Source organism: Heteronotia binoei, chromosome 8 (assembly GCF_032191835.1).
Source record: "Heteronotia binoei isolate CCM8104 ecotype False Entrance Well chromosome 8, APGP_CSIRO_Hbin_v1, whole genome shotgun sequence".
NCBI classification, from domain to species: Eukaryota; Metazoa; Chordata; class Lepidosauria; order Squamata; family Gekkonidae; genus Heteronotia; species Heteronotia binoei.
Genome location: NC_083230.1, coordinates 126,118,310 through 126,142,020, shown reverse-complemented (window position 1 = coordinate 126,142,020; position 23,711 = coordinate 126,118,310). Strand labels below are relative to the sequence as shown.

At 50.4% G+C, this 23,711-nt stretch overlaps 1 protein-coding gene across 1 annotated transcript in view; it reads right to left on the bottom strand.

Moving 5' to 3' along the window:
* Window positions 1-23,711, bottom strand: part of LOC132575775 (coatomer subunit gamma-2) — a 58,351-nt gene that overhangs the window by 19,114 nt on the left and 15,526 nt on the right. The window contains exons 7-12 of the mRNA XM_060244466.1: window positions 22,331-22,464; window positions 20,951-21,018; window positions 18,613-18,801; window positions 13,733-13,828; window positions 12,535-12,778; window positions 11,535-11,610 (exon numbers count right to left, since the gene is read on the bottom strand). Coding sequence (XP_060100449.1) covers window positions 11,535-11,610; window positions 12,535-12,778; window positions 13,733-13,828; window positions 18,613-18,801; window positions 20,951-21,018; window positions 22,331-22,464 — 807 coding nt within the window. The remainder of the gene's footprint in view (window positions 1-11,534; window positions 11,611-12,534; window positions 12,779-13,732; window positions 13,829-18,612; window positions 18,802-20,950; window positions 21,019-22,330; window positions 22,465-23,711) is intronic.

Genomic DNA, 23,711 nt, shown 5'->3' with positions numbered 1-23,711 from the left:
GTACAGAATTAACGGCGCATAAATTTAAAAGTTTGGGCTATAGTTTTACCACAAACAAAATATTAACAATATTAGGTACTTCTGATTTTGGATTTAGCTATTCTAAAATTGGGTACCATAAAGCCAAAAAAATCAGACTGTGTCTGGTCAGATTTGATAGGTTCTAACTTTTCAGTTAGTCTTGCCATTATATGTAAGTTCCACATTTTAGCGTGCCACAATTCTAAAGGTGGGCCGTGTCACGACTCAGGGGGGTCTTGCCAATTGCTGCCACCACTCTGGGTTAAGGGTCTCCCTTGAGAAGGCCCAGAGTCTCCTCCCAAGCCCTTCCAGGCCTCCCTCAGTTTAGGCCAAATAATGGGCGTGAGGACCAAGCAAAGTAACTCTAAGCAGGCTTCCCTGGGGCCTGCAGGCCTCACTAGGCCCTGGATCATGACAGGCTGTTTTTCAGATTTCCATTTACTGGCTATTACTGTCCTAGCTGTGCACAGCTACATCGTTATTCTGAACAGTGTAAGAAATCTTGAGATCCACTCTCAAGTTTAGTAATAGCATCTCAGATGTTACAGGTAACCAGGGCATATTTTTTTCATAGCAGGAACTCCTTGGCGTATTAGGCCACACACCTGCCCGATGTAGCCAATCCGCCAAGAGCTTACAGTAGGCCCTGTAAACTCTACGAGGGTTGGCTACATCAGGGGGTGTGGGCCTAATATTCAAAGGAGTTCTTGCTAGAATACCACCCCTAGGGGGTGTGTGGCCTAATATGCAAAGGAGTTCCTGCTAGAATTCTGCCCCTGGGGTGTAGCCAAATATGCAAAGGAGTTCCTGCTAGAATTCCGCCCTGGAAGTGTGGCCTAATATGCAAAGGAGCTTCTACTAGAATTCGACCTGGGGTGTGTGCCTAAAATGCAAAGGAGTTCCTGCTAGAATTCCGCCCCTGGGGTGTGGCCTAATATGCAAAGGAGCTTCTATTAGAATTCCACCCTGGGGTGTGTGGTCTAATATGCGAAGGAGTTCCTGCTAGAATTCCGCCCCTGGGGGTGTGGCCTCATATGCAAAGGAGCTTCTACTAGAATTCCACCCTGGGGTGTGTGGCCTAATATGCAAAGGAGTTCCTGCTAGAATTCCGCCCTGGGGTGTGTGGCCTAATATGCAAAGGAGTTCCTGCTAGAGTTCCGCCCCTGGGGGTGTGGCCTCATATGCAAAGGAGCTTCTACTAGAATTCCACCCTGGGTGTGTGGCCTCATATGTAAAGGAGCTTCTACTAGAATTCCGGCCCTGGGGTATGTGGCATGATATGCAAAGGAGTTCCTGCGGCAAAAAAAGCCCTGCAGGTAACACACAAGAACATCCTGAAGAGCCCAGAGAGAGCGCTGGCTGCCTCACCTGCCGTAGGGTCATCCAGGGGCAGGCGGATCAGGGTGTAGCACATGCCCGGCTGGTTGTAGGAGAGGCTGGGGGCTGGGATGCAGCGCAGCACGTCGTAGGCTTCTGAGGGCTCCATCTGCACCGTCACCCGTTCCAGCAGCTGGTCGTTGAGAGTGTTTGTGCAATCGAACTGAAAAGGAAGGGGGAGAAGGGGGAAAAAAAGAATGCCAGCCATCCGGTTACTTGCTTGTTTAAGTGTCTGTCCTGCCTTTTATCCAGGGCAGGAGTCTCAAACATGATGCCTGAGGATGCCATGGCACCCACCAACACCTTTCGTGGCACCCAAGTGTTTTTAGAAAGCAGGTGGGGCATATGCCCAGTAATGCTTCTGACAGGCTGTGTAGATTTCTAAGAAGATTAGTTGCAACCGGCACAGCGCAAGGAGTTTCAAGGAGTGACTGAAGATAAGCTGCAGCAGCCATTTAGTGGCCGCCTCCGCCTCCAACAACAGCCCTTTTGTGGCTGGCTCCGCCTCCTCTGGCGGCCATTTTGTGGCTGCCCCTTCCGTGCTGTGCCTGCATTCTAAAGGCGCCCACGAGCTCAACAAGATTATGGGACTCTTGATCCAGGGCACAGGGAGGGCAGCTTACACCACTTGTGAAAGTAAAATAAAACGAAAGGTGTTAGGGGCTGCTTAGCTTGGAGAAACGACGATTGAGAGATGTCAGGAGAGAGGTTTACGAAACTATGCATGGGATAAAGAAGACAGAGAAAGAAGTTCGTTTTCTCCCTTCTCACAAGGTAAGAACGGGTGGGCACTTCGGCAGATTAAGGAGCAGTCGGCTCAGAACAGAGAAAAGGAAGTTCTTTGTCATTCAACGAGTCCTTTACAGTGGGATTCAGCGCTGCAGGAAATGACAGTTGCTACAAGCATGGACAGATTCAAGAGGAGACTGGATAAACATCTGGAGCAGAAGTTTATCAGTGGCTATGAGCTACAAGGTATAGAGGGAACACTCTGCCTTGGGAAGTGATGCTGTGTACTGGAGCAAAAGTGGGGTGTGCTTGGGGTGGGGTGGGACAGTGCAAAGATTTCTGGAGTTCTGGCTCCACTGGTGGACCTCCTGATGGCCCCTGCATTTGGGCCATTGAGTGACAGAGGGAGTTAGACTGGATGGGCCATTAGTCAGTTTGGCGCAGCTGTGAAGTGCGCGGACTCTTATCTGGGAGAACCAAGTTTGATTCCCCACTCCTCCACTTGCAGCTGCTGAAATGGCCTTGAGTCAGCCAGAGCTCTGGCGGAGGTTGTCCTTGAAAGGGCAGTTGCTGTGAGAGCCCTCTAAACCCCCACCCAGCTCACAGGGTGTCTGTTGTGGGGGAAGAAGGTAAAGAAGATTGTGAGCCGCTCTGAGACTCTGAAATTTGGATTGTAGGATAGGATATAAATCCAATATCATCTCTTCATCATTCAACATGACTTCCCTTATGTTCTTGGTTGCTTTTAGCCCTGTATCTGAGGAAGTGATGCTCTGTATTCCTGGTGCTTGGGGGGGGGGGGTGTTCTAGCGTCCTGGCCCCACTGATGGACCTCCTGATGGCACCTGGGTTTTTTTGGCCACTGTGTGACACTGAGTGTTGGACTGGATGGCCATTGGCCTAATCCTACATGGCTTCTCTTATGTTTCTTATATGGAGCAGAGGTCCATCAGTGGCTATTAGTCACAGCATATTGTTGGAACTCTCTGTCTGAGGCAGTGATGCTCTGGGGGGGGGGGGGGGACAGTGGGAGGGCTTCTAGTGGTCCTGGCCCCACTGATGGACATCCTGATGGCACCTGGGTTTTTTTGGCCACTGTGTGACATCGAGTGTTGGACTGGATGGGCCATCGGCCTGACACAACATGGCTTCTCTTATGTTCTTATGTGACACAGAGTGTTGGACTGGATGGGCCACTGGCCTGATCCAGCATGGCTTCTCTTATGTGACACAGAGTGTTATACTGGATGGGGCCATTGGTCTGATCCTACATGGCTTCTCATATTCTTATGTGACCCAGAGTGCTGGACTGGAGGGGCCATTGGCCTGAGCCAACATGGCTTCTCTTATGTTCTTATGTGACACAGAGTGTTGGACTGGATGGGCCATTGGCCTGATCCAACAGGGCTTCTCTTATGTTTTTCTGTGACACAGAGTGTTGGACTGGATGGGCCATTGGCCTGATCCAACATGGCTTCTCTTATGTTCTTCTGTGACACAGAGTGTTGGACTGGATGGGCCATTGGCATGATCCAACATGGCTTCTCTTATGTTCTTATGTGACACAGAGTGTTGGACTGGGTGGGCCACTGGCCTAAGCCAACATGGCTTCTCTTATGTGACACAGAGTGTTGGACTGGATGGGCCATTGGCCTGCTCCAACAGGGCTTCTCTTATGTTCTTATGTGACACAGAGTGTTGGACTGGATGGGCCACTGGCCTGATCCAATAGAGGCTTCTCTTATGTTCTTATGTGACACAGAGTGTTGGACTGGATGGGCCACTGGCCTGATCCAATAGGGCTTCTCTTATGTTCTTATGTGACACATAGTGTTGGACTGGATGGGCCACTGGCCTGATCCAACATGGCCTGATCCAACACTGGCCTGATCCAACATGGCCTGAGCCAACATGGCTTTTCTTATGTGACACAGAGTGTTGGACTGGATGGGCCCACTGGCCTGATCCAATAGGGCTTCTCTTATGTTCTTATGTGACACAGAGTGTTGGACTGGATGGGCCACTGGCCTGATCCAATAGGGCTTCTCTTATGTTCTTATGTGACACATAGTGTTGGACTGGATGGGCCACTGGCCTGATCCAACATGGCCTGATCCAACACTGGCCTGATCCAACATGGCCTGAGCCAACATGGCTTTTCTTATGTGACACATAGTGTTGGACTGGATGGGCCACTGGCCTGATCCAACATGGCCTGATCCAACACTGGCCTGATCCAACATGGCCTGAGCCAACATGGCTTTTCTTATGTGACACAGAGTGTTGGACTGGATGGGCCACTGCCTGATCCAACATGGCCTGATCCAACACTGGCCTGATCCAACATGGCCTGAGCCAACATGGCTTTTCTTATGTGACACAGAGTGTTGGACTGGATGGGCCACTGGCCTGATCCAACAATGGCTTCTCTTATGTTCTTATGTGACACAGAGTGTTTGGACTGGATGGGCCACTGGCCTGACCCAACATGGCTTCTCTTCTGTTCTTCTGTGACACAGAGTGTTGGATTGGATGGGCCACTGGCCCTGATCCAACATGGCTTCTCTGATGTTCCTATGTCTGGGGCAGTGATGCTTTGATGAGACTTTGTCGGGCTGGGTCGTATGTGTCATAAATGTTATGCCAGTTAGTAGACATATAAACTTTATAAAGGACACCGACTAACACAATTAAAGATTTTTTTTTTAAAAAAACAACAACCTTAAAACATGCTTAAAGTATTAGTACTCTTGTAATATTCTAGTCAATATCAAAGCAAGTTCTCCCACCCACCCCCCCTTAGAAAGGAGGCCCAGCCAATGGAGAAAATAGAGGCTTTGCTCTGTAGCTTCTGTGCAATCCTGGCAAAGCAAGCTGTGATGCAGAAAGAAACAAAAGAGAGGGAGAAGGAAGCAGTCTTGCTTGCAGGCCCGATAGGAGTGCTCTGGGGGCCTCATCCGGCCCCCCGGGCTGCACGACACCCCCTGCCTTAGTGGGCCACGTCGCGCAGACCAATTTTGAGTCATTTTGGTCAGTATCTCTTTATTTCTGGCAAAAACCCCGGTGCTCATTTTACCTGGAAGACGATGTGATGCAAGAAGACGTGCTTGATGCAGCGGACAAAGTATTCCGTCTCGGCCTCGGTCAGCTGCACGGGCTCAGATGATTTGAAGAGCGGCGCCCAAGTTCTTGAATTCCGGGATGGCAGCCAGTGCTCTAGATGGGAAGAGGCGGAGCTCAAGTCACCTTAGAGGCCGGCACAGGAAGTCCCGCCCCCTCCCACCCCAGCGCCACTGAACCTCCAGCTGCTCCCAAAGCCGCCGAGACACAGCGCCGGGGTCCAGCGTACCTTGGAATATGTCCTGCCGCGAAGGAGCCACTTTCCTCGGGCTTGCTGGCCACCAGAGCGATCTCTGAAAAGAAGCAGAAGCGGGCGCTGAGTTCTTCAGTTTAAAACAATTTATTATGATGTAATAAATTATTATTATTAAATTATTATTAAATTATTAAATTATGTTATTATGATGTAATATATCATAGTAGCATATTATCATGAACCCCAGAGAGTGCTGAGGTCAGCTGGAAAGAACCAGCTGAATATCCCTGGGCCAAGGAGGAGGCCAAATTGAAGACTATTCGGGAACGGACCTTCTCCACTACTGTGGAACCAGCTCCCGGAGGAAGTGCGGGCCCTGTGGTGTTTGGACCAATTCCCGCAGGGCCTGAAAAGACCTTCCTCTTTAAAATGGCCTTCACTTAATCTTGAGCCAAGATAGATTCGCTGAAGATGTTTTTAGCCATTGGATTTCATAGAAGATTGGAGTTATAGCACCATAATGTTAATTTAATAGAAGTCGATTTAAATGATGGTTTTATCTAATTGTCATTACTGTGTGTTATGGTTTTATTGTATATCGTATTTAAGTGTGTTGTGAGCCGCCCTGAGCCTGCCTCGGTGGGGAGGGCGGGATATAACCTAAAAAGTTATTATTATTATCATTTGTTATTAAAAGTTACTGCACATATATCACATTTTCTCCACCCCACCCCCCCTTTTGGTGACCCCCATCAGCGCTAACCCCCCTTTATAAACACCTCCCTATTACTATTTTTATTTAATTTGTTATAAGGTAATAAGCTCTTATCTATTAAAGAATCTTTCTTCATAAAAAAAAAACAAAATAAAAAAGAAAAAAATAGCAAAAGCTATTATTATAGTCCGTCTTCATGATAGCCCTTCTTATTTGTTCACAACGAAACGAAAAGATTATAGTCCAATTTTTTTTCTACACACTGTAATCCATATATAATATCTTTAAAAGTTAACCATTGTCAAAGGTCACCAAATGTCCTTTAACGTCCCATTGTTTTTCATATACTTTGGAAACTTCCCCCATTCAATTTTGTATTTCTCTAGATCGTGTTCTTTTAAGATTCTTGTAAATTTGTCCATTTCACTCCAATGCATAACTTTCAAAGTTATTGAAATGCATAACCTTTCAAAGTTCCCACATTTTTGGTATTTTTGTCTTGTTTCCACATTTGCGCAAATGTGGGCACTGAATGGTTGATCAAGAAGTCCAGAAACTGCGCATCTGACATACGGTCATCCTGCTCTTCTCTTCTCCACCACCGTTTTATCATCACAGCCACCCTATGAGGTAGGCTCAGAGAGAGGGGTAACTGGCTCAAGTTCAACCCCAAGAGCTTAAGGGTCGTCTTATCTTTTACACCTTTTTCTGCTGTCGTGTGTTACTCTGCATGATTCACTGTGTCTTCTATATTACTTAACTAGCATTGACTTTATTGTAATAGATTTGTTTATGGTCTGTGTGCTTTATTATTGCCTACCTTTGATGTAACTGGTTATTATTAGTTTGGTTTGCATTTGTGTTCAAAAACATTTAACATTTATAAATAATAGCTGTGACTTGACAGCAAAAAAAAGAGTTGCCTTTTTTGCTGCCTTAAATAATCTGATTTAGTAGTAAGAAGAATATGATGATACTGGATTTATACCCTGTCCTTCCCTCTGAATCTCAGAGTGGCTCACAATCACCTTTCCCTTCCTCCCCCACAACAGACACCCTGTGAGGTAGGTGGGGCTGAGAGAGCTCTGACAGAAGCTGCCCCTTTCAAGGAAAACTCCTACAAGAGCTCAGGCTAACCCAAGGCCATGCTAGCAGCTGCAAGTGGAGGAGTGGGGAATCAAACTGGTTCTCCCAGATATATGACAGAGAGAGAGGATAGAGTGTAGACAGAGAGTAGACAGAGCATAGACAGAGGATAGACAGATCGATAGAGAGTAGACAGAGAGTAGACAGAGCATAGACAGAGGATAGACAGATCGATAGAGAGTAGACAGAGGGTAGATAGATCGATAGATAGAACAATAGATAAGAGGATAGAGGATAGACAAATCAATAGACAGATCGACAGATCGATAGAGGATAGACAGATCGATAGATCGACAGCAGAGGATAGACAGAGGATAGATAGAGAATAGATAGATCGATAGAGATAGATAGATATTGGATTTATTCCAGCCCTTCACTCCGAATCTCAGAGCGGCTCACAACCTCCTTCATCTTTCTCCCCCACAACAGACACTCTGTAAGGTAGGCAGGGCTGAGACAGCTCTACCCTTTCAAGGAAAACTCCTGCGAGAGCTATGGCTGACCCAAGGCCATTCCAGCAGCTACAAGTGGAAGAGTGCGGAATCAAACCCGGTTCTCCCAGATAAGACAGCTCTGGCTGACCCCAAGGCCATTCCCAGCAGCTACAAGTGGAGGAATGGGGAATCACACCCGGTTCTCCCAGATAAGACAGCTTTGGCTGACCCAAGGCCATTCCAGCAGCTGCAAGTGGAGGAGTGGGGAATCAAACCGCGTTCTCCCAGATAAGAAAGCTCTGGCTGACCAAAGGCCGTTCCAGCAGCTGCAAGTGGAGGAGTGGGAAAATCAAACCCGGTTCTCCCAGATAAGACAGCTCTGGCTGACCCAAGGCCATTCCAGCAGCTGCAAGTGGAGGAGTGGGGAATCAAACCCAGTTCTCCCAGATAAGAGAGCTCTGGCTGACCCAAGACCATTCCAGCAGCTGCAAGCAGAGGAGTGGGGAATCAAACTCGGTTTCCCACATAAACCTGTCTTGCTGGGGAGTGCGGGGTATAAAATGAATTAAACTTAAGAGTCTGCACACTTAACCACTACACCAAACTGGCTCTCAAACCAAACTGGCTCTCAAAAAAGCAGCATTATAATCTTGTAAATGAAGAAATAAATACAACAATAGCCCTCCATCAGAGGCCCTGGGGAGCAGCTCCCAGAGCAGATGAGGCGGACTTTGATCCACCGGTCCAACCAAGGCAGCTGCCCCCATTACCACCACCCGGGGGGTTCAAAGCACATCCGAGGGCTTACCTGAGCAGAGGGCCCTCCGGCAAAACAACGTGATGTCATAAAACTCGGTCCTTTACCTGTTTTCTGCTCAAAAATTGGGCGGTGGCCAGTGGCACGGACTTCATGTCGAAAGACTTCTCGGAAGGCTCGAGGGTGTACTGGTGCAAGGCCTTTTCCAGCCCGGGGATGGAGACCGTTAGGCCTGAGAACAGAAAGAATCAAACTGCGTCAGGCAAGCTCAGAGGCTGTATGGCAAGACTCGACTGGCCACTGCGTGGAACTTACAGATGTGGCTTCTGGGGGATGGGGGAGGAGACGTAGGAGTGGGTTCCAGAGAGAAGATGACGATGGTGATATTGGATTTATACCCCCGCCCTTCACTCTGAATCTCAGAGTCTCACAGCGGCTTACAATCTCCTTTATTCTTCCTCCCCCACAACAGACACCCTGTGAGGTAGGTGGGGCTGAGAGAGCTCTCCCAGAAGCTGCCTTTTCAAGGACCACTCCTACAAGAGCTATGGCTGACCCAAGGCCATTCCAGCAGCTGCAAATGGAGGAGTGGGGAATTAAGCCCAGTTCTCCCAGATAAGAGAGCTCTGGCTGACCCAAGGCCATTCTGGAAGCTGCAAGTGGAGGAGTGGGGAAGCAAGCCCAGTTCTCCCAGATAGAGAGCTCTGGCTGACCCAAGGCCATTCTGGAAGCTGCAAGTGGAGGAGTGGGGGATCAAGCCCAGTTCTCCCAGGTAAGAGAGCTATGGCTGACCAAAGGCCGTTCTGGCAGCTGCATGTGGAGGAGGGGGGGGAATCCAGCCCAATTCTCCCAGATAAAGAGTCTGCACGCTTCACCATGACACCAAATTGACTCTCACCACCACACTGGCTTGTGAAACGGCCCCGACCCCTCCGGAGCAGGGGTAGGGAACAGTGGCTCTCAAGATGTTTTTTGCCTACAACTCCCATCAGCCCCAGCCAGCATGGCCAATGGCTGGGGCTGAGGGAATTGCAGGTAAAAAACATCTGGAGAGCCACTGTTCCCTACCCCTGCTCCAGAGAGAACTAAGGCGATAGGGGGCTTCTCCAGAAGAAGCTAAAAGCATGCACTTTAATACTGCAAACCACTATGCAGACTGAGGGGGGCGGGAACAGCTGACTGGCATGGCTTACGGCTCCCAACACCAACCGTTGAAGATGTAGGCGGCGTTCAAAGCCAGCTGTCTCTGCTGCAGGACATTCAGGTAGAAGGTGGCTCTGGTCCCGGACTTCGTCGTCACTGTCCATCATGCACCTGCCCAGCAAAGGAAAGGGCAGCGGTTAGGAAGGGGAGAAAGAAGAATTTGCTGCCAGAGTACAACGTAGTGATGGCCACGGGGATAGATGTCTTTCGACAGGGGATGAGGCCGATGCATGGAGGATAAGTCTGTCTACTGATCGTGGTGTTGGAAGAGAGCCTCCACATTCAGAGGCAGTCAATCTCTGAATCCTAGAGCCAGGAGACAACGTCAGGGGAAGGCTTTGGCCTCCATGCCCTCTTGCTGGCCCTCCGGAGCAAGTGTTGTGAGGCAGAATGCTGGATTAGATGGACCCTCACTGGTCTGCCCCAGCAGGGCTCTTCTGTTCTTATGAAGGCCCTCCGCCTCTGTGCCCTGGTTGGCCACTGTGTGGGGACAGGAGGCTGGACTAGATGGAGCCTCACTGGTCTGACCCAGCAGGGCTCTTCTGATGTTCTTATGAAGGCCTCGGCCTCTCTGCCCTGTTGTTTGCCCTGCAGAGGAACTGGCTGGCCTCTGTGTGAGGCAGGAGGTTGGACTAGATGGACCCTCACTGGTCTGATCCAGCAGGGCTCTTCTGAGGTTCTTATGAAGGCCTCGGCCTCTCTGCCCTGTTGTTGGCCCTTCAGAGGAACTGGTTGGCCACCATGTGAGACAGGAGGCTGGACTAGATGGGCCCTCACTGGTCTGATCCAGCAGGGCTCTTCTGAGGTTCTTATGAAGGCCTCGGCATCTCTGCCCTGTTGTTGGCCCTCCAGAGGAACTGGTTGGCCACTGTGGAAGACAAGAGGCTGGACTAGATGGTCCCTCCCTGGTCTGACTCAGCAGGGCTCTTCTGATGTTCTTATGAAGGCCCTGGCCTCTGTGCCCCATTGTTAGCCCTCCAGAGGAACTGAGTGGCCACTGTGTGAGATGGGATGCTTTCAGTCACACTCTATGCAGGAAGGAACAGATCAAAGGAAGGATGTCTTCACCCAAAAAAGCATGAACACATGGAATTCACTGCTGCAGGAGCAGTGGTCGCTACAAGCAGAGACAACTTCAGGAAGGGATTGGAGAAAATAGCAGAGATCCAGGAGTGGCTATTAGCCACAAGGTACAGATGGAATACTCCGTCTGGGGCAGTGATGCTGTTTTCTTAGTGCTTGGGGGGGCCACGGTGCGAGGGGCTTCTGGAATTCTGGCCCTGCTGGTGGACCTCCTGATGGCACCTGGGTTTTGGCCACTGTATGACAGAACGTTGGAATGGGTGGGCCACTGGTCTGATCCACATGGCTTCTCTTACGTTCTTTTGAAGGGGACAAAGACCATGCAAGTGGGCCAAAATAGACAACTGTGGGTCTGTCAAAAATGAACTGGTTTGCTGCGATGCCTATATGCAGCTGCTCTCTCCCACACACAATGGTTTCCCACAATTGTTTACCTTCGGCTAGAAGTTTTCCCTTCCTGGTTTATTGGTTTACAAACGGCTACCTATGGATACACTTTGTTTCGTGCATGATACGGCAGCCCTTTCCGCTGGTGTCTTTAAAGCTGCCAGATTCAATTCAATCGCCAGCTTTAAAGATAAGGTGAATGAAAGCTGGCCTCAAGCCTGCCGTGTTCTCATGAAATCTGCTCAGCCCCCGAACGCCAAGAAGAGAAAAACGTTCCCATAGATGGCTTCTGGGTTACATTCCCAGACCCTTCTGTAAATCCCAACCCAAAAAGAAAAGGAGGGCTTGGCCGAGCATCAGTCTCACCTTTGCAGGAGTACCAGGACGCTGGGAAGGAGGCTCTCATTCTGGGCCCCAAACTTGGCCAGGGCGCTCACGGCCGCTGAAAGAGGAAAGGGAGTCTGTAGCCAGAGGCAAGCAGAAGAGATTCTTCCAAAACTGCTCCTCACCCCCGCCCCAGGAGAGCTCTTCTGGTTTTGGGCGGCCAAATTTGCTTAACGTTAAGAGCCGCAGGGAACGAACATAAGACGTTTGAGAGCTGCAAGACAGTGACATCAGATTTTTTGAGGGAGGGAGGGAGGGAGGGAGGAAGAAAGGAAGGAAGGAAGGAAGGAAGGAAGGAAGGAAGGAAGGAAGGAAGGAAGGAAGGAAGGAAGAAGGAAAGGAAGGAAGGAAGGAAGGAAGGAAGGAAGGAAGGAAGGAAGGAAGGAAGGAAGGAAGGGAGGGAGGGAGGGAGGGAGGGAGGGAGGGAGGAAAGGAGGGGGAGGAAGGGAGGGGGTGAGGCAGGAAGGGAGGGGGAGGCAGGAAGGGAAGGAGGGAGGGAGGCAGGAAGGAAGGAAGTCAGGAAGGGAGGGAGGCAGGAAGGGAGGGAGTAAAGGAGAGAAGGGAGGGGGAGGGAGGAAAGGAGGAAGGGAGGGAGGGAAGGAGGGGGAGGAGGAAAGCAGGAAGGGAGGGACGGAAGGAAGGAAGGAGGGAGGGAGGAAAACCAGATGGGGAGAGGTGGAAAGAAACCAACTTTAACTTGCAATACATTCTCCAATCCGCTGGCTGGCTTGCTTGGCAAAGTGATTGAAAGAGACCAATGCCTTCTCTGAGCTGACTGACAGGGCAGTGGGAGCTTCGGGAGCCACTCAATATGTGTGAAAGAGACCCAGGTGGCTCCTGAGCCGCAGTCTGCCCCCCCCCCCCACTCAACCTTCACGGTTTGATTCAAAGCCCCGCAGCCCCAGCAACAGCAGCAGCCCTCTCCCTTTGCCTCCCTTTTCTGCAAACTCGGCGGCCACGGAGTGGGGAGGTCCCGACTCACCCGCCCTCACGGCCTCGTTCTCCAGCACTACCCTGTTGAAGACGAAGCGGATGTACTTGGAGGGCGCGGGGGTCCGGGGCCCCTCCTTGCCGAGCAGGTGGAGGATCTTGGTGGCCAGCACCGTGTGCTCGCAGTCCTCGATGAACTCGCAGAGGTGCGCCAGGCCTGACTCCTTGCTCTCCGGGTTCTCCTCGATGATGCTGATGATGCAGTCCACGATGGCGCGCTTGTACTCAAAGCCGCCCTGGGGGGGGAGGATGGCACAGGACACTCAGCTTGCAGCCTGGCCTCCGCCTCCACACTCACTGCCTCCCTCTAAACTTGCAAAAAAACAAGTCAAGCAGACAGAGGGAAATCTTCATCGTGCTCCTGCGTCCACCGAGGAGAAAGTAATTTAAAAAGTACGGTGGGAGTGGAGTTCCCTCCGAGCCGAGTTAGCAGGAGCTAGCTCAACAGTTTTTTAGCCTCCGGCTCACACATTTTTGCCTTAGCTTGTCTTAGAGCCAGTCTAGTGCAGTGGTGAAGCGCGCCGACTCTTATCTGGGAGAACCGGGTTGGGTTCCCCACTCCTCTGCCTGCAGCTGCTGGAAGGGCCTTGGGTCAGCCATAGCTCTGGCAGAGTTGTCTTTGAAAGGGCTGCTGCTGTGAGAACCCTCTCCAGCCCCACCCACCTCACAGGGTGGAAGTCTTTTAAGAGCCAGTTTGGTGTAGTGGTGAAGTGCGCAGACTCTTATCTGGGAGAACCGGGTTTGGTTCCCCACTCCTCCACTTGCAGCTGCTGGAAGGGCCCCTGGGTCAAAACTGATGGTTTGCCGCCAAAAATCTCTTAATATATAACCCAGCTCCCGCCCAGGAACTGGTCTGCCCTCCTGCAGCCTTCTGGGAGACCAGCCTGAAAGACTTCCTGTCTCTCTAGGAGGCCTCCTCAGAATTGCTGTTTCCAGACAGGAGGGGAGGAGGGAGGAGGAAGGGACTAGGCCCCAAAGGCTGCCTCCAGTATGAGAGACTCCTCCAGCCAACTCCTAGAGAAATCCAGGCCTAAAATGGTGCTTCTCCACACCTTCAATAAAACTGTTGGTCTGAAAGGTGCCCCTGGGCTCCTTGCCCTATGCTTGACCTCCCTTCAACGATGCATCCCAAAGGTCTCCGGTCACCTCATCCGCTGTCAAAAGCCACTGCAGCTGGCAAGCAAACTTACGTCGTCCCTGAGCATGTTGGAGAGGAAGGTCATCATCACTATGTGTTTGCGCGGGTACTTCTGGCAGAGCGCGCTGATGGCCTGGACCACCACCACCTGCAAGGGCAGAGAAATACACCCCTGTGAGCGTGGAAGACCTGGGGAAAAGCTTCACAGGTGAGCCCCTCCAGCTGCAGCCTGTATACAGAACACCGGGGCCTTTTTTTTTTGTAGCAGGGACTCCTTTGTATATTAGGCCACACCTCCCTGATGTAGCCAGTCCTCCTGGAGCTCTCAGTAGGCCCTGTACAAAGAGCCCTGTAAGGAATTCTAGCAGGACCTCCTTTGCCTATTAGGCCACACACCCCTGATGCAGCCAATCCTCCTGGAGCTCTCAGTAGGCCCTGTACGAAGAGCCCTGTAAGGAATTCTAGCAGGACCTCCTTTGCATATTAGGCCACACCCCCTGATGTAGCCAATCCTCCTGGAGCTCGCAGCAGGCCCTGTACGAAGAGCCCTGTAAGGAATTCTAGCAGGACCTCCTTTGCCTATTAGGCCACACCCCGCTGATGCAGCCAATCCTCCTGGAGCTTCCAGTAGGCCCTGTACGAAGAGCCCTGTAAGGAATTCTAGCAGGACCTCCTTTGCATATTAGGCCACACACCCCTGATGCAGCTGGTCCTCCAAGAGCTTACCAAAAAGAGCCTTGTGAGCTCTTGGGAGGATTGGTTACATCAGGGTGTGTGGCCTAATGTGCAAAGGAGCTCCTGCTAGAATCCCACCTCTTCCTTTGCATATTAGGCCACACCTCCCTGATGTAGCCTTAGATCTTACAGTAGGCCCTGTACTAAGAGCCCTGTAAGCTCTTGGAGGATTGGCTCCATCAGGGGTGTGTGGCCTAATATGCAAAGAAGCTCCTGCTAGAATCCCACCCCTGCCTTTGCATATTAGGCCACACCTCCCTGATGTAGCCAATCTCCTTAAATCTTACAGTAGGCCCTGTACTAAGAGCCCTGTAAGCTCTTGGAGGATTGGCTCCATCAGGGGTGTGTGGCCTAATATGCAAAGGAGCTCCTGCTAGAATCCCACCCCTGCTTAAAAACAGGGAAGAGTAGGGGTGGGATTCTAGCAGGAGCTCCTTTGAATATTAGGCCACACCCCTGATGTAGCCAGTCCTCCAAGAGCTTACAAAAAATAGCCTTGTGAGCTCTTGGGAGGATTGGTTACATTGGGGTGTGTGTGGCCTAATATGCAAAGGAGCACCTTCTAGAATTCCACCCTGCCTTTGCATATTAGGCCACACCTCCCTGATGGAGCCAATCCCCTTAGATCTTACAGTAGGCCCGTACTAAGAGCCCTGTAAGGTCTTGGAGGATTGGCTCCATCAGGGGTGTGTGGCCTAATACGCAAAGGAGCTCCTGCTAGAATTCCACCCCTGCTTAAAAGCAGGGAAGAGCAGAGGTGGAATTCTAGCAGGAGCTCCTTTGCATATTAGGCCACACCCCCTGATGCAGCCACTCCTCCAAGCGCTCACAGTAGGCCCATGCAATTAAATTGCACTCTCTGGTTCTCACAAGCCAATGCCGAGGTAAGAGCTTGTAATTTTAACCAGTGTATCCGAGTTAATATTTTTCTGGAGCTGTATAATCTTTAAATTTTTTATCATATGTACTATATCTAATAAGTTAGAAGATGTTCCACAGTACCATATTATTTGTCATATCTCATTATTCATACTAATGTCCAATATTTTATTTTCACATTTATATCTTATATGTCTTCTGTTTTACCTATTTAGGTCCATCTTGATTTTTACAATTTTTCTGCGGTTGTTGTTCGCCTGCATCGTCCTGTGCATTTGGTCACGGACCACAATGAAGCAAACTGAACCGAAGTAGGCCCTGCACTAGGCATGCCCGCTTTGCTGACAAGGAATGCGTTAACTACGGCGTTCCCACTCTTATGCGTGAAATTTCAGAAAGCTAGGAATTCTGGACCGACATGGTTGATGACTGAATGTTTTGGCACTACCGGACCTAGAAAACTGCACATGATATACAAGATTGGTCCCTAGAAGAAGGATTAGAGATCCAAAACGGCTTGCAAAGCGGACCAGTTCTCCGTTGGGCCTATATAATATAGCGGCTTTGAGCGACATAAGGGCAAGAAGCAGCACTGTGGAAGAAGAAGAAGAAGAAGAGAAGAAGATATTGGATTTATATCCCGCCCTCCACTCCGAAGAGTCTCAGAGCGGCTCACAATCTCCTTTACCTTCCTCCCCCACAACAGACACCCTGTGAGTTGGGTGGGGCTGGAAAGGGCTCTCACAGCAGCTGCCCTTTCAAGGACAACCTCTGCCAGAGCTATGGCTGACCCAAGGCCATGCCAGCAGCTGCAAGTGGAGGTATGGGGAATCAAACCCGGTTCTCCCAGATAAGAGAGCTCTGGCTGACCCAAGGCCATGCCAGCAGGTGCAAGTGGAGGAGTGGGGAATCAAACCGGATTCTCCCAGATAAGAGAGCTCTGGCTGACCCGAGGCCATTCCAGCAGCTGCAAGTGGAGGAGTGGGGAATCAACCCGGTTCTCCCAGATAAGAGTCCACACACTTAATCACTACACCAAACTGGCTCTCCTACACCAAACTGGCTCTCCTACTTTTGAGGTTTTAACTTTGGACTGAGATGCTGCGTACCTTTGACCCTCTTTTTGTATTTTGACACCTATTATTCATAACAAGTCAGAATTGTGTTGTACGCGGAGAGTTTTTTTTCTTTGTTGTGACAAAAGAAAAAAGAAAAAGCCTGGCAAGAACACCGTGAAAGAGAGAGACGCACCCGTGGTTTCTCTTCCCTGTCCTTCTTTGGAGTAGCTCATGGAAGAATGGATGATGCAGGAGGAAGGAAAACCCAAAAAGGTGTGCTTCCTCCTTCCAGACACTCCGCGGGGTTGGTGCTGTCCCAACACAACCGCACAATTTGCAAACGGTTATTTATACAAAGCGGCCCTGTTGCGCAGAGCAGTAAAGCAGAAGCACTGCAGTACTGTGATCTGAACTCTCTGCTCACGACCTGAGTTCTATCCCAGCGAAAGTTGGTTCAGGTAGCCAGCCCGAGGTTGACTCAGCCTTCCATTCTTCAGAGGTCGGTAAAATGAGTCCCCAGCTTGCTGGGGGGAAAACGCAGATGACTGGGGAAGGCAAGGGCAAACCACCCCGTAAAAAGTCTGCCGTGAAAAGGTTGTGAAAGGAACGTCACCCCAGAGTCGGAAATGACTGGTGCTTGCACAGGGGACCTTTTCTTTTCCTTTTCCTATTTATACAAATGGATTCAGTCTGATATATTATCAATACTAAAACAAGGAAAGCAAGCAGAGGACAAGAGTGAAGAAATCAAGCAACGGTGGTATAAATATATTAAATGGGTAAAAACAGGAGGGGCCAATAATGAAATAAAAACATAAGAGAAGCCATGATGGATCAGGACAATGGCCCCTCCAGTCCAACACTCTGTGTCACAGAAGAACATAAGAGAAGCCATGTTGGATCAGGCCAATGGCCCATCCAGTCCAACACGGTGTCACAGAAGAACGTAGGAGAAGCCATGTTGGATCAGGCCAATGGCCCATCTAGTCCAACACGGTGTCACAGAAGAACATAAGAGAAGCCATGTTGGATCAGGCCAATGGCCCATCCAGTCCAACACTCTGTGTCACATAAGAACATAAGAGAAGCCGTGTTGGATCAGGCCAGTGGCCCATCCAGTCTAACACTCTGTGTCACATAAGAACATAAGAGAAGCCATGTTGGATCAGGCCAGTGGCCCATCCAGTCTAACACTCTGTGTCACAGAAGAACATAAGAGAAGCCATGTTGGATCAGGCCAGTGGCCCATCCAGTCTAACACTCTGTGTCACAGAAGAACATAAGAGAAGCCATGTTGGATCAGGCCAATGGCCCATCCAGTCCAACACTCTGTGTCACACAGTGGCCATATATATACCTGTGTGATGGATGGATAGATAGATGATAGATAGATAGATAGATAGATAGATAGATAGATAGATAGATAGATAGATAGATAGATAGATAGATAGATAGATAGATAGCGCATAGATATATATATAGAGAGAGTGGATATATATATATGTGTGTGTGTGTGTGTGTTTGTTTGTGTATATATATATATACACACACACACTGTGGCTAATAGCTACTGATGGACCTCTGCTCCATATTTTTATCCAATCCCCTCTTAAAGCTGGCTATGCTTGTAGCCACCACCACCTCCTGTGGCAGTGAATTCCACGTTAATCACCCTTTGGGTGAAGAAGTACTCAGGCTCAGGCTCCAAAGGGTGTGTATGTGGTTGCAAATATAAATGACTTCTATTATGGTCAATTTGGGAGGGAGAGGGGAGGTAACCGATGGATCTGTAAACGAATGCAAGATATTGCCGGAATGTATGATGGAGAAACGACATGAGCTATAATACAAAATAAAAAAAAATTGTTAAAAAAAAATTGCCAACAGAAAGATGTATCCCGTAAGGTGTAATGTTTCTTTTAAAGGAGGATCTTGTCAGCCTGGTCCATCTCACGGGCAGGGGGGAATCGCTCTGTGCCAGGACTGCACCACTTCGGACAAAAGATGACGGCGCACGAGACTGAAGGCTCCTCCACAGAAAACACATTTATACAGCGTGACAGTTTCCTTATCCCAGTGCCAAAATCCCATTCTGAACCCATAGGGAGTCCCCAACATCTTCCCTAATATGCAAAGGAGTCACTTCTACCAAAAAAGCCCTGCTGCTCCCCCTTTAGGCAGACAAAGGCTATGCAGTTGGATGTGCCCCTTACCCGACGGTACAAAAGGGAGAAAACCCCGAGAAGCTGCATCGGCTGACCTTGAACTCATCTGATATCTCGGACACGAAGGAGGAGATCTGCTTCATCAGCCGGTCCACGCTGCTCTCGCTGCCCGTCTTCAGGAGAGTGGTGATGGCCAGGGTCGCTATGCTGCGGTTCGAGTCAGTGATCAAGTTCTCCAGGTCCAGGTTGCAGGCCGTCACGGCAGAGGGGTGCTTCATGGCCACCTGAGAGGATCAACCCCAGAGGGCAATCAGAAACGGAAGAACCTGGCAGGGGAAGCCAAATGTCAGGCTCCAAAATCCCAGTAGAGAGAAGCCACGTTGGACCAGGCCAATGGCCCATCCAGTCCAACACTTTGTGTCACATAAGAACATAATAGAAGCTCTGCTGGATCAGGCCAATGGCCCCTCCACTCCAACACTCTGTGTCACAGAAGAACATAAGAGAAGCCATACTGGATCAGGCCAATGGCCCTTCCAGTCCAACACTATGTGTCACAGAAGAACATAAGAGAAGCCATGTTGGATCAGGCCAATGGCCCATCCAGTCCAACACACTGTGTCACATAAGAACATAAGAGAAGCCACATTGGACCAGGCCAATGGCCCATCCAGTCCAACACTTTGTGTCACAGAAGAACATAAGAGAAGCCATACTGGATCAGGCCAATGGCCCATCCAGTCCAACACTCTGTGTCACAGAAGAACATAAGAGAAGCCATACTGGATCAGGCCAATGGCCCATCCAGTCCAACACTCTGTGTCACATAAGAACATAAGAGAAGCCACGCTGGATCAGGCCAATGGCCCTCTGTGTCACATAAGAACATAAGAGAGGCCATGTTGGATCAGGCCAAATGCCCATCCAGTCCAACACTGTGTGTCACACAGTGGCCCAAAAAAACCAGCTGCCATCAGTGGGTCCATCAGTGGGGCAAGTACACTAGAAGCCCTCCCATTGTGCCCCCCCAAGCACCAAGAATACAGAGCATCACTGCCCCAGTCAGAGAGTTCCAACAATACGCTGTGGCTAATAGCCACTAGAAACATAAGAGATAAGGCCAGTGGGCCATCCAGTCCAACGCTCTGTGTCACACAGTGGCCAAAAAACTCAGGTGCCATCAGGAGGTCCATCAGAGGGGCCAGGACACTAGAAGCCCTCCCACTGTGCTCCTCCCCGAGAACCAAGAATATGGAGCATCACTTGCCCCAGACAGAGTTCCAACAATACACTATGGCTAACGGCCACTAAGAACATAAGAACAGAAGAGAAGCCATGTTGGATCAGGCCAATAGCCCCTCCAGTCCAACACTCTGCGTCACAGTGACCAAAAAACCCAGGTGCCATCAGGAGGTCCACCAGTGGGGCTAGAAGCCCACCCACTGTGCCCCTCCCAAGCACCAAAAATACAGAGCATCACTGCCCCAGACAGAGAATTCCAACAATACACTGTGGCTAATAGCCACTGAGGGACCTCTGCTCCAGATGTTTATCCAATCCCCTCTTGAAGCTGTCTATGCTTGTAGCCGCCTCCATCTCCTGTGGCAGTGAATTCCACCTGTTAATCAACCTTTGGGTGAAGGACTTCCTTTTATCCGTTCTAACCCGACTGTTCAACAATTTCATTGAGTGCCCACGAGTTCTCGTCTTGTGAGAAAGGGAGAAAAGTACATGGCGCTGCCCAGGGTGGGCTCCAGGATGCTGGGTACCCAAAGGCTCACTGCCCCAAGGCCAACCCTACTGATGAACATATGAAGCTGCCTTATCAGACCCTTAATCCATCGAAGTCAGTATTGTCTACTCAGACTGGCAGCGGCTCTCCAGGGTCTCAAGCTGAGGTTTTTCATGCCTCTTTTTTAGTTGGAGATGCCAGGGACTGAATCTGGGACCTTCCGCTTACCGAGCAGATGCTCTACCACTGAGCCACCGTCCCTCCCCTGACATATGAAGCTGCCTTCTACTGAATCAGACCCTCAGTCCATCAAGGTCAGCATTGGCTACACAGACTGGCAGTGGCTCTCTAGGGTCTCAAGCTGGACTAGACTGGACCCTTTTGAGTTGGAGATGCCGGGGATTGAACCTGGGACCTTCTGCTTACCAAGCAGAGGCTCTACCACTGAGCCACCGTCCCTCCCCGATCTCTTTGCAAGGAGCGAGAGCTTTGCAAGGAGCACCCAAGAGCAAGGCGGGCAAGGCGAGGGAATCCGCAGCTCTAGACATCTCCAGGATTTCCCAAGTACAGACAAGAAAGTAGCGAAGACTTGAAACGACGACTGATGAAGCTTAGGACAGGAGGTGTCGAAGCAGAACTGCATTGCTCAGGGCCGGCTCCCAAAAACCGCAACCTACACATCGCGCTCCAGGGACGCTCACCTTGTTCAGAGTCCGCACCGCTGCGTACCTCAACACGGGCTTGGGGGAACTGCAGAAGAGCTGGAGCACTGGAAAGAAAGCAAGCGAGGAGAACACGTCTCAGTGAGCGCCCAACGAGGTCAAAGACTTTATTTACCCTGAAGCGGTGTGGATTTGCCTGGCGGATTAGCAGTGCTGCCGGCCCTAACGAGACTTGCGGAAACTGCTTAAAAATAGGTGTCGGAAAGGAAAGGAAAGGTCCCCTGTGCAAGCGCCAGTCGTTTCCGTGACGTTGCTTTCAACGTTTTCATGGCAGACTTTTTAACGGGGTGGTTTGCCCTTGCCTTCCCCAGTTTTTTACACTTTCCCCCCAGCAAGCTGGGCACTCATTTTACCCACCTCGGAAGGATGGAAGGCTGAGTCAACCTTGAGCCAGCTACCTGAAAACCCAGTTCTCCCACATAAGAAAGCTCTGGCTGACCCAAGGCCATTCCAGCAGCTGCAAGTGGAGGAGGGGGGAATCAAACCCAGTTCTCCCAGATAAGAGAGCTCTGGCTGACCCAAGGCCATTCCAGCAGCTGCAAGTGGAGGAGGGGGGAATCAAACCCAGTTCTCCCAGATAAGAGAGCTCTGGCTGACCCAAGGCCATTCCAGCAGCTGCAAGTGGAGGAGTGGGGAATCAAACCCGGTTCTCCCAGATAAGAGAGCTCTGGCTGACCCAAGGCCATTCCAGCAGCTGCAAGTGGAGGAGTGGGGAATCAAACCCGGTTCTCCCAGATAAGAGAGCTCTGGCTGACCCAAGGCCATTCCAGCAGCTGCAAGTGGAGGAGTGGGGAATCAAACCCGGTTCTCCCAGATAAGAGAGCTCTGGCTGACCCAAGGCCATTCCAGCAGCTGCAAGTGGAGGAGTGGGGAATCAAACCCGGTTCTCCCAGATAAGAGAGCTCTGGCTGACCCAAGGCCATTCCAGCAGCTGCAAGTGGAGGAGTGGGGAATCAAACCCGGTTCTCCCAGATAAGAGAGCTCTGGCTGACCCAAGGCCATTCCAGCAGCTGCAAGTGGAGGAGTGGGGAATCAAACCCGGTTCTCCCAGATAAGAGAGCTCTGGCTGACCCAAGGCCATTCCAGCAGCTGCAAGTGGAGGAGTGGGGAATCAAACCTGGTTCTCCCGGATAAGAGTCCACTCGCTTAACCACTCCCCCAAACTGGCTCAAGGCAGATTCACGGGGACACAGACACCTGGTGCTGGCAGGACTCTCAAAAACTGGATGGCCTCTAAGGCACTACTGGAGTCGAATCCAGCTCTTCTGCCACAGACTATCCCCTGAAGCTACATCTGGAAGCCCCCTGCGCTTAAGTGTTCTCCAGGCCCTGCTCCACAGCTGCTTCTCCCCTGCTCACCAGAGACGGCCGGCGCCAGTTCCCTGGCCGTGCAGTTCGGGAGATGGATGATCGCAGACGCCGCCTCGTAAATCACCATCTCGTGTTTGTTCCGGAGGCAGCTTTCGATGAAATCGAACAGCGGGTTGTCGTGCCTGCCGCCGAGAGAGAGAGAAGTCAAAGTTTATTAAAACAGTCATAAGACCAGCATACAAAATAATATAATACAGTATACGAACATGGCAATAGATAGTAAGAACATAAGAACATAAAAGAAGCCATCTTGGATCAGGCCAATGGCCCATCCGTTTTAACCTGACTGCTCAGCAATTTCATCGAATGTCCACGAGTTCTTGTATTGTGAGAAAGGGAGAAAAGTACCTCTTTCTTTACTTTCTCCATTCCATGCATTATCTTGTAACAGTCACAGCCATAATTCCTAAAATTCCGGACCGAACTAATCCTTCCCTAATGACTCAACTTAAGAGTACGATCTACGCTTTTTAATTACCAGATAACAATACCTAGCAACCTTGCGTGAGACGGATTCATAATTAGCCTTCTCAGGGACCTGCAGGCTCTTGCCACGTGGCCATAAAGGGGAAAGGGAGGCCTATCCTGGCCGGATACGGTCGCTTCCTTTCCAGAATTGCTCACTCCAATTTTTGCTGAGCTGACGACCCTACTTACTAGGTAGTTTAGGCTGAGAGAGTGTGACTACCCCAAGGTCACCCAGCAACCTTTCATGGCAATGTGGGGACTCGAACCTGAGTCTCCTAGGTCTTTGTCTGGCACTTCAACCACCACACCGCACTGACTCTGTTTCCTGGCCTTTTATAGAGTGATGCTATTCAAGACAGATTATATCTGAGGGACGGTGGCTCAGTGGTAGAGCATCTGCTCGGGAAGCAAAAGGTCCCAGGTTCAATCCCTGGCATCTCTAAAAAAGGGTCCAGGCAAACAGGTGTGAAAAACCTCAGCTTGAGACCCTGGAGAGCCGCTGCCAATCAGGGGAGGGACGGTGGCTCAGTGGTAGAGCATCTGCTTGGGAAGCAGAAGGTCCCAGGTTCAGTCCTTGGCATCTCCAAAAAAGGGTCCAGGCAAACAGGTGTGAAAAACCTCAGCTTGAGACCCTGGAGAGCCGCTGCCAATCAGGGGAGGGACGGTGGCTCAGTGGTAGAGCATCTGCTTGGGAAGCAGAAGGTCCCAGGTTCAATCCCTGGCATCTCCAAAAAAGGGTCCAGGCAAACAGGTGTGAAAAACCTCAGCTTGGGACCCTGGAGAGCCGCTGCCAGTCTGAGAAGACAATATTGACTTTGATGGACCAAAGGGAGTCTGATTCGGTATAAGGCAGCTTCATATGTTCATATAGTTAAGTCAAAGACCGTCTACAGTAGGGGCG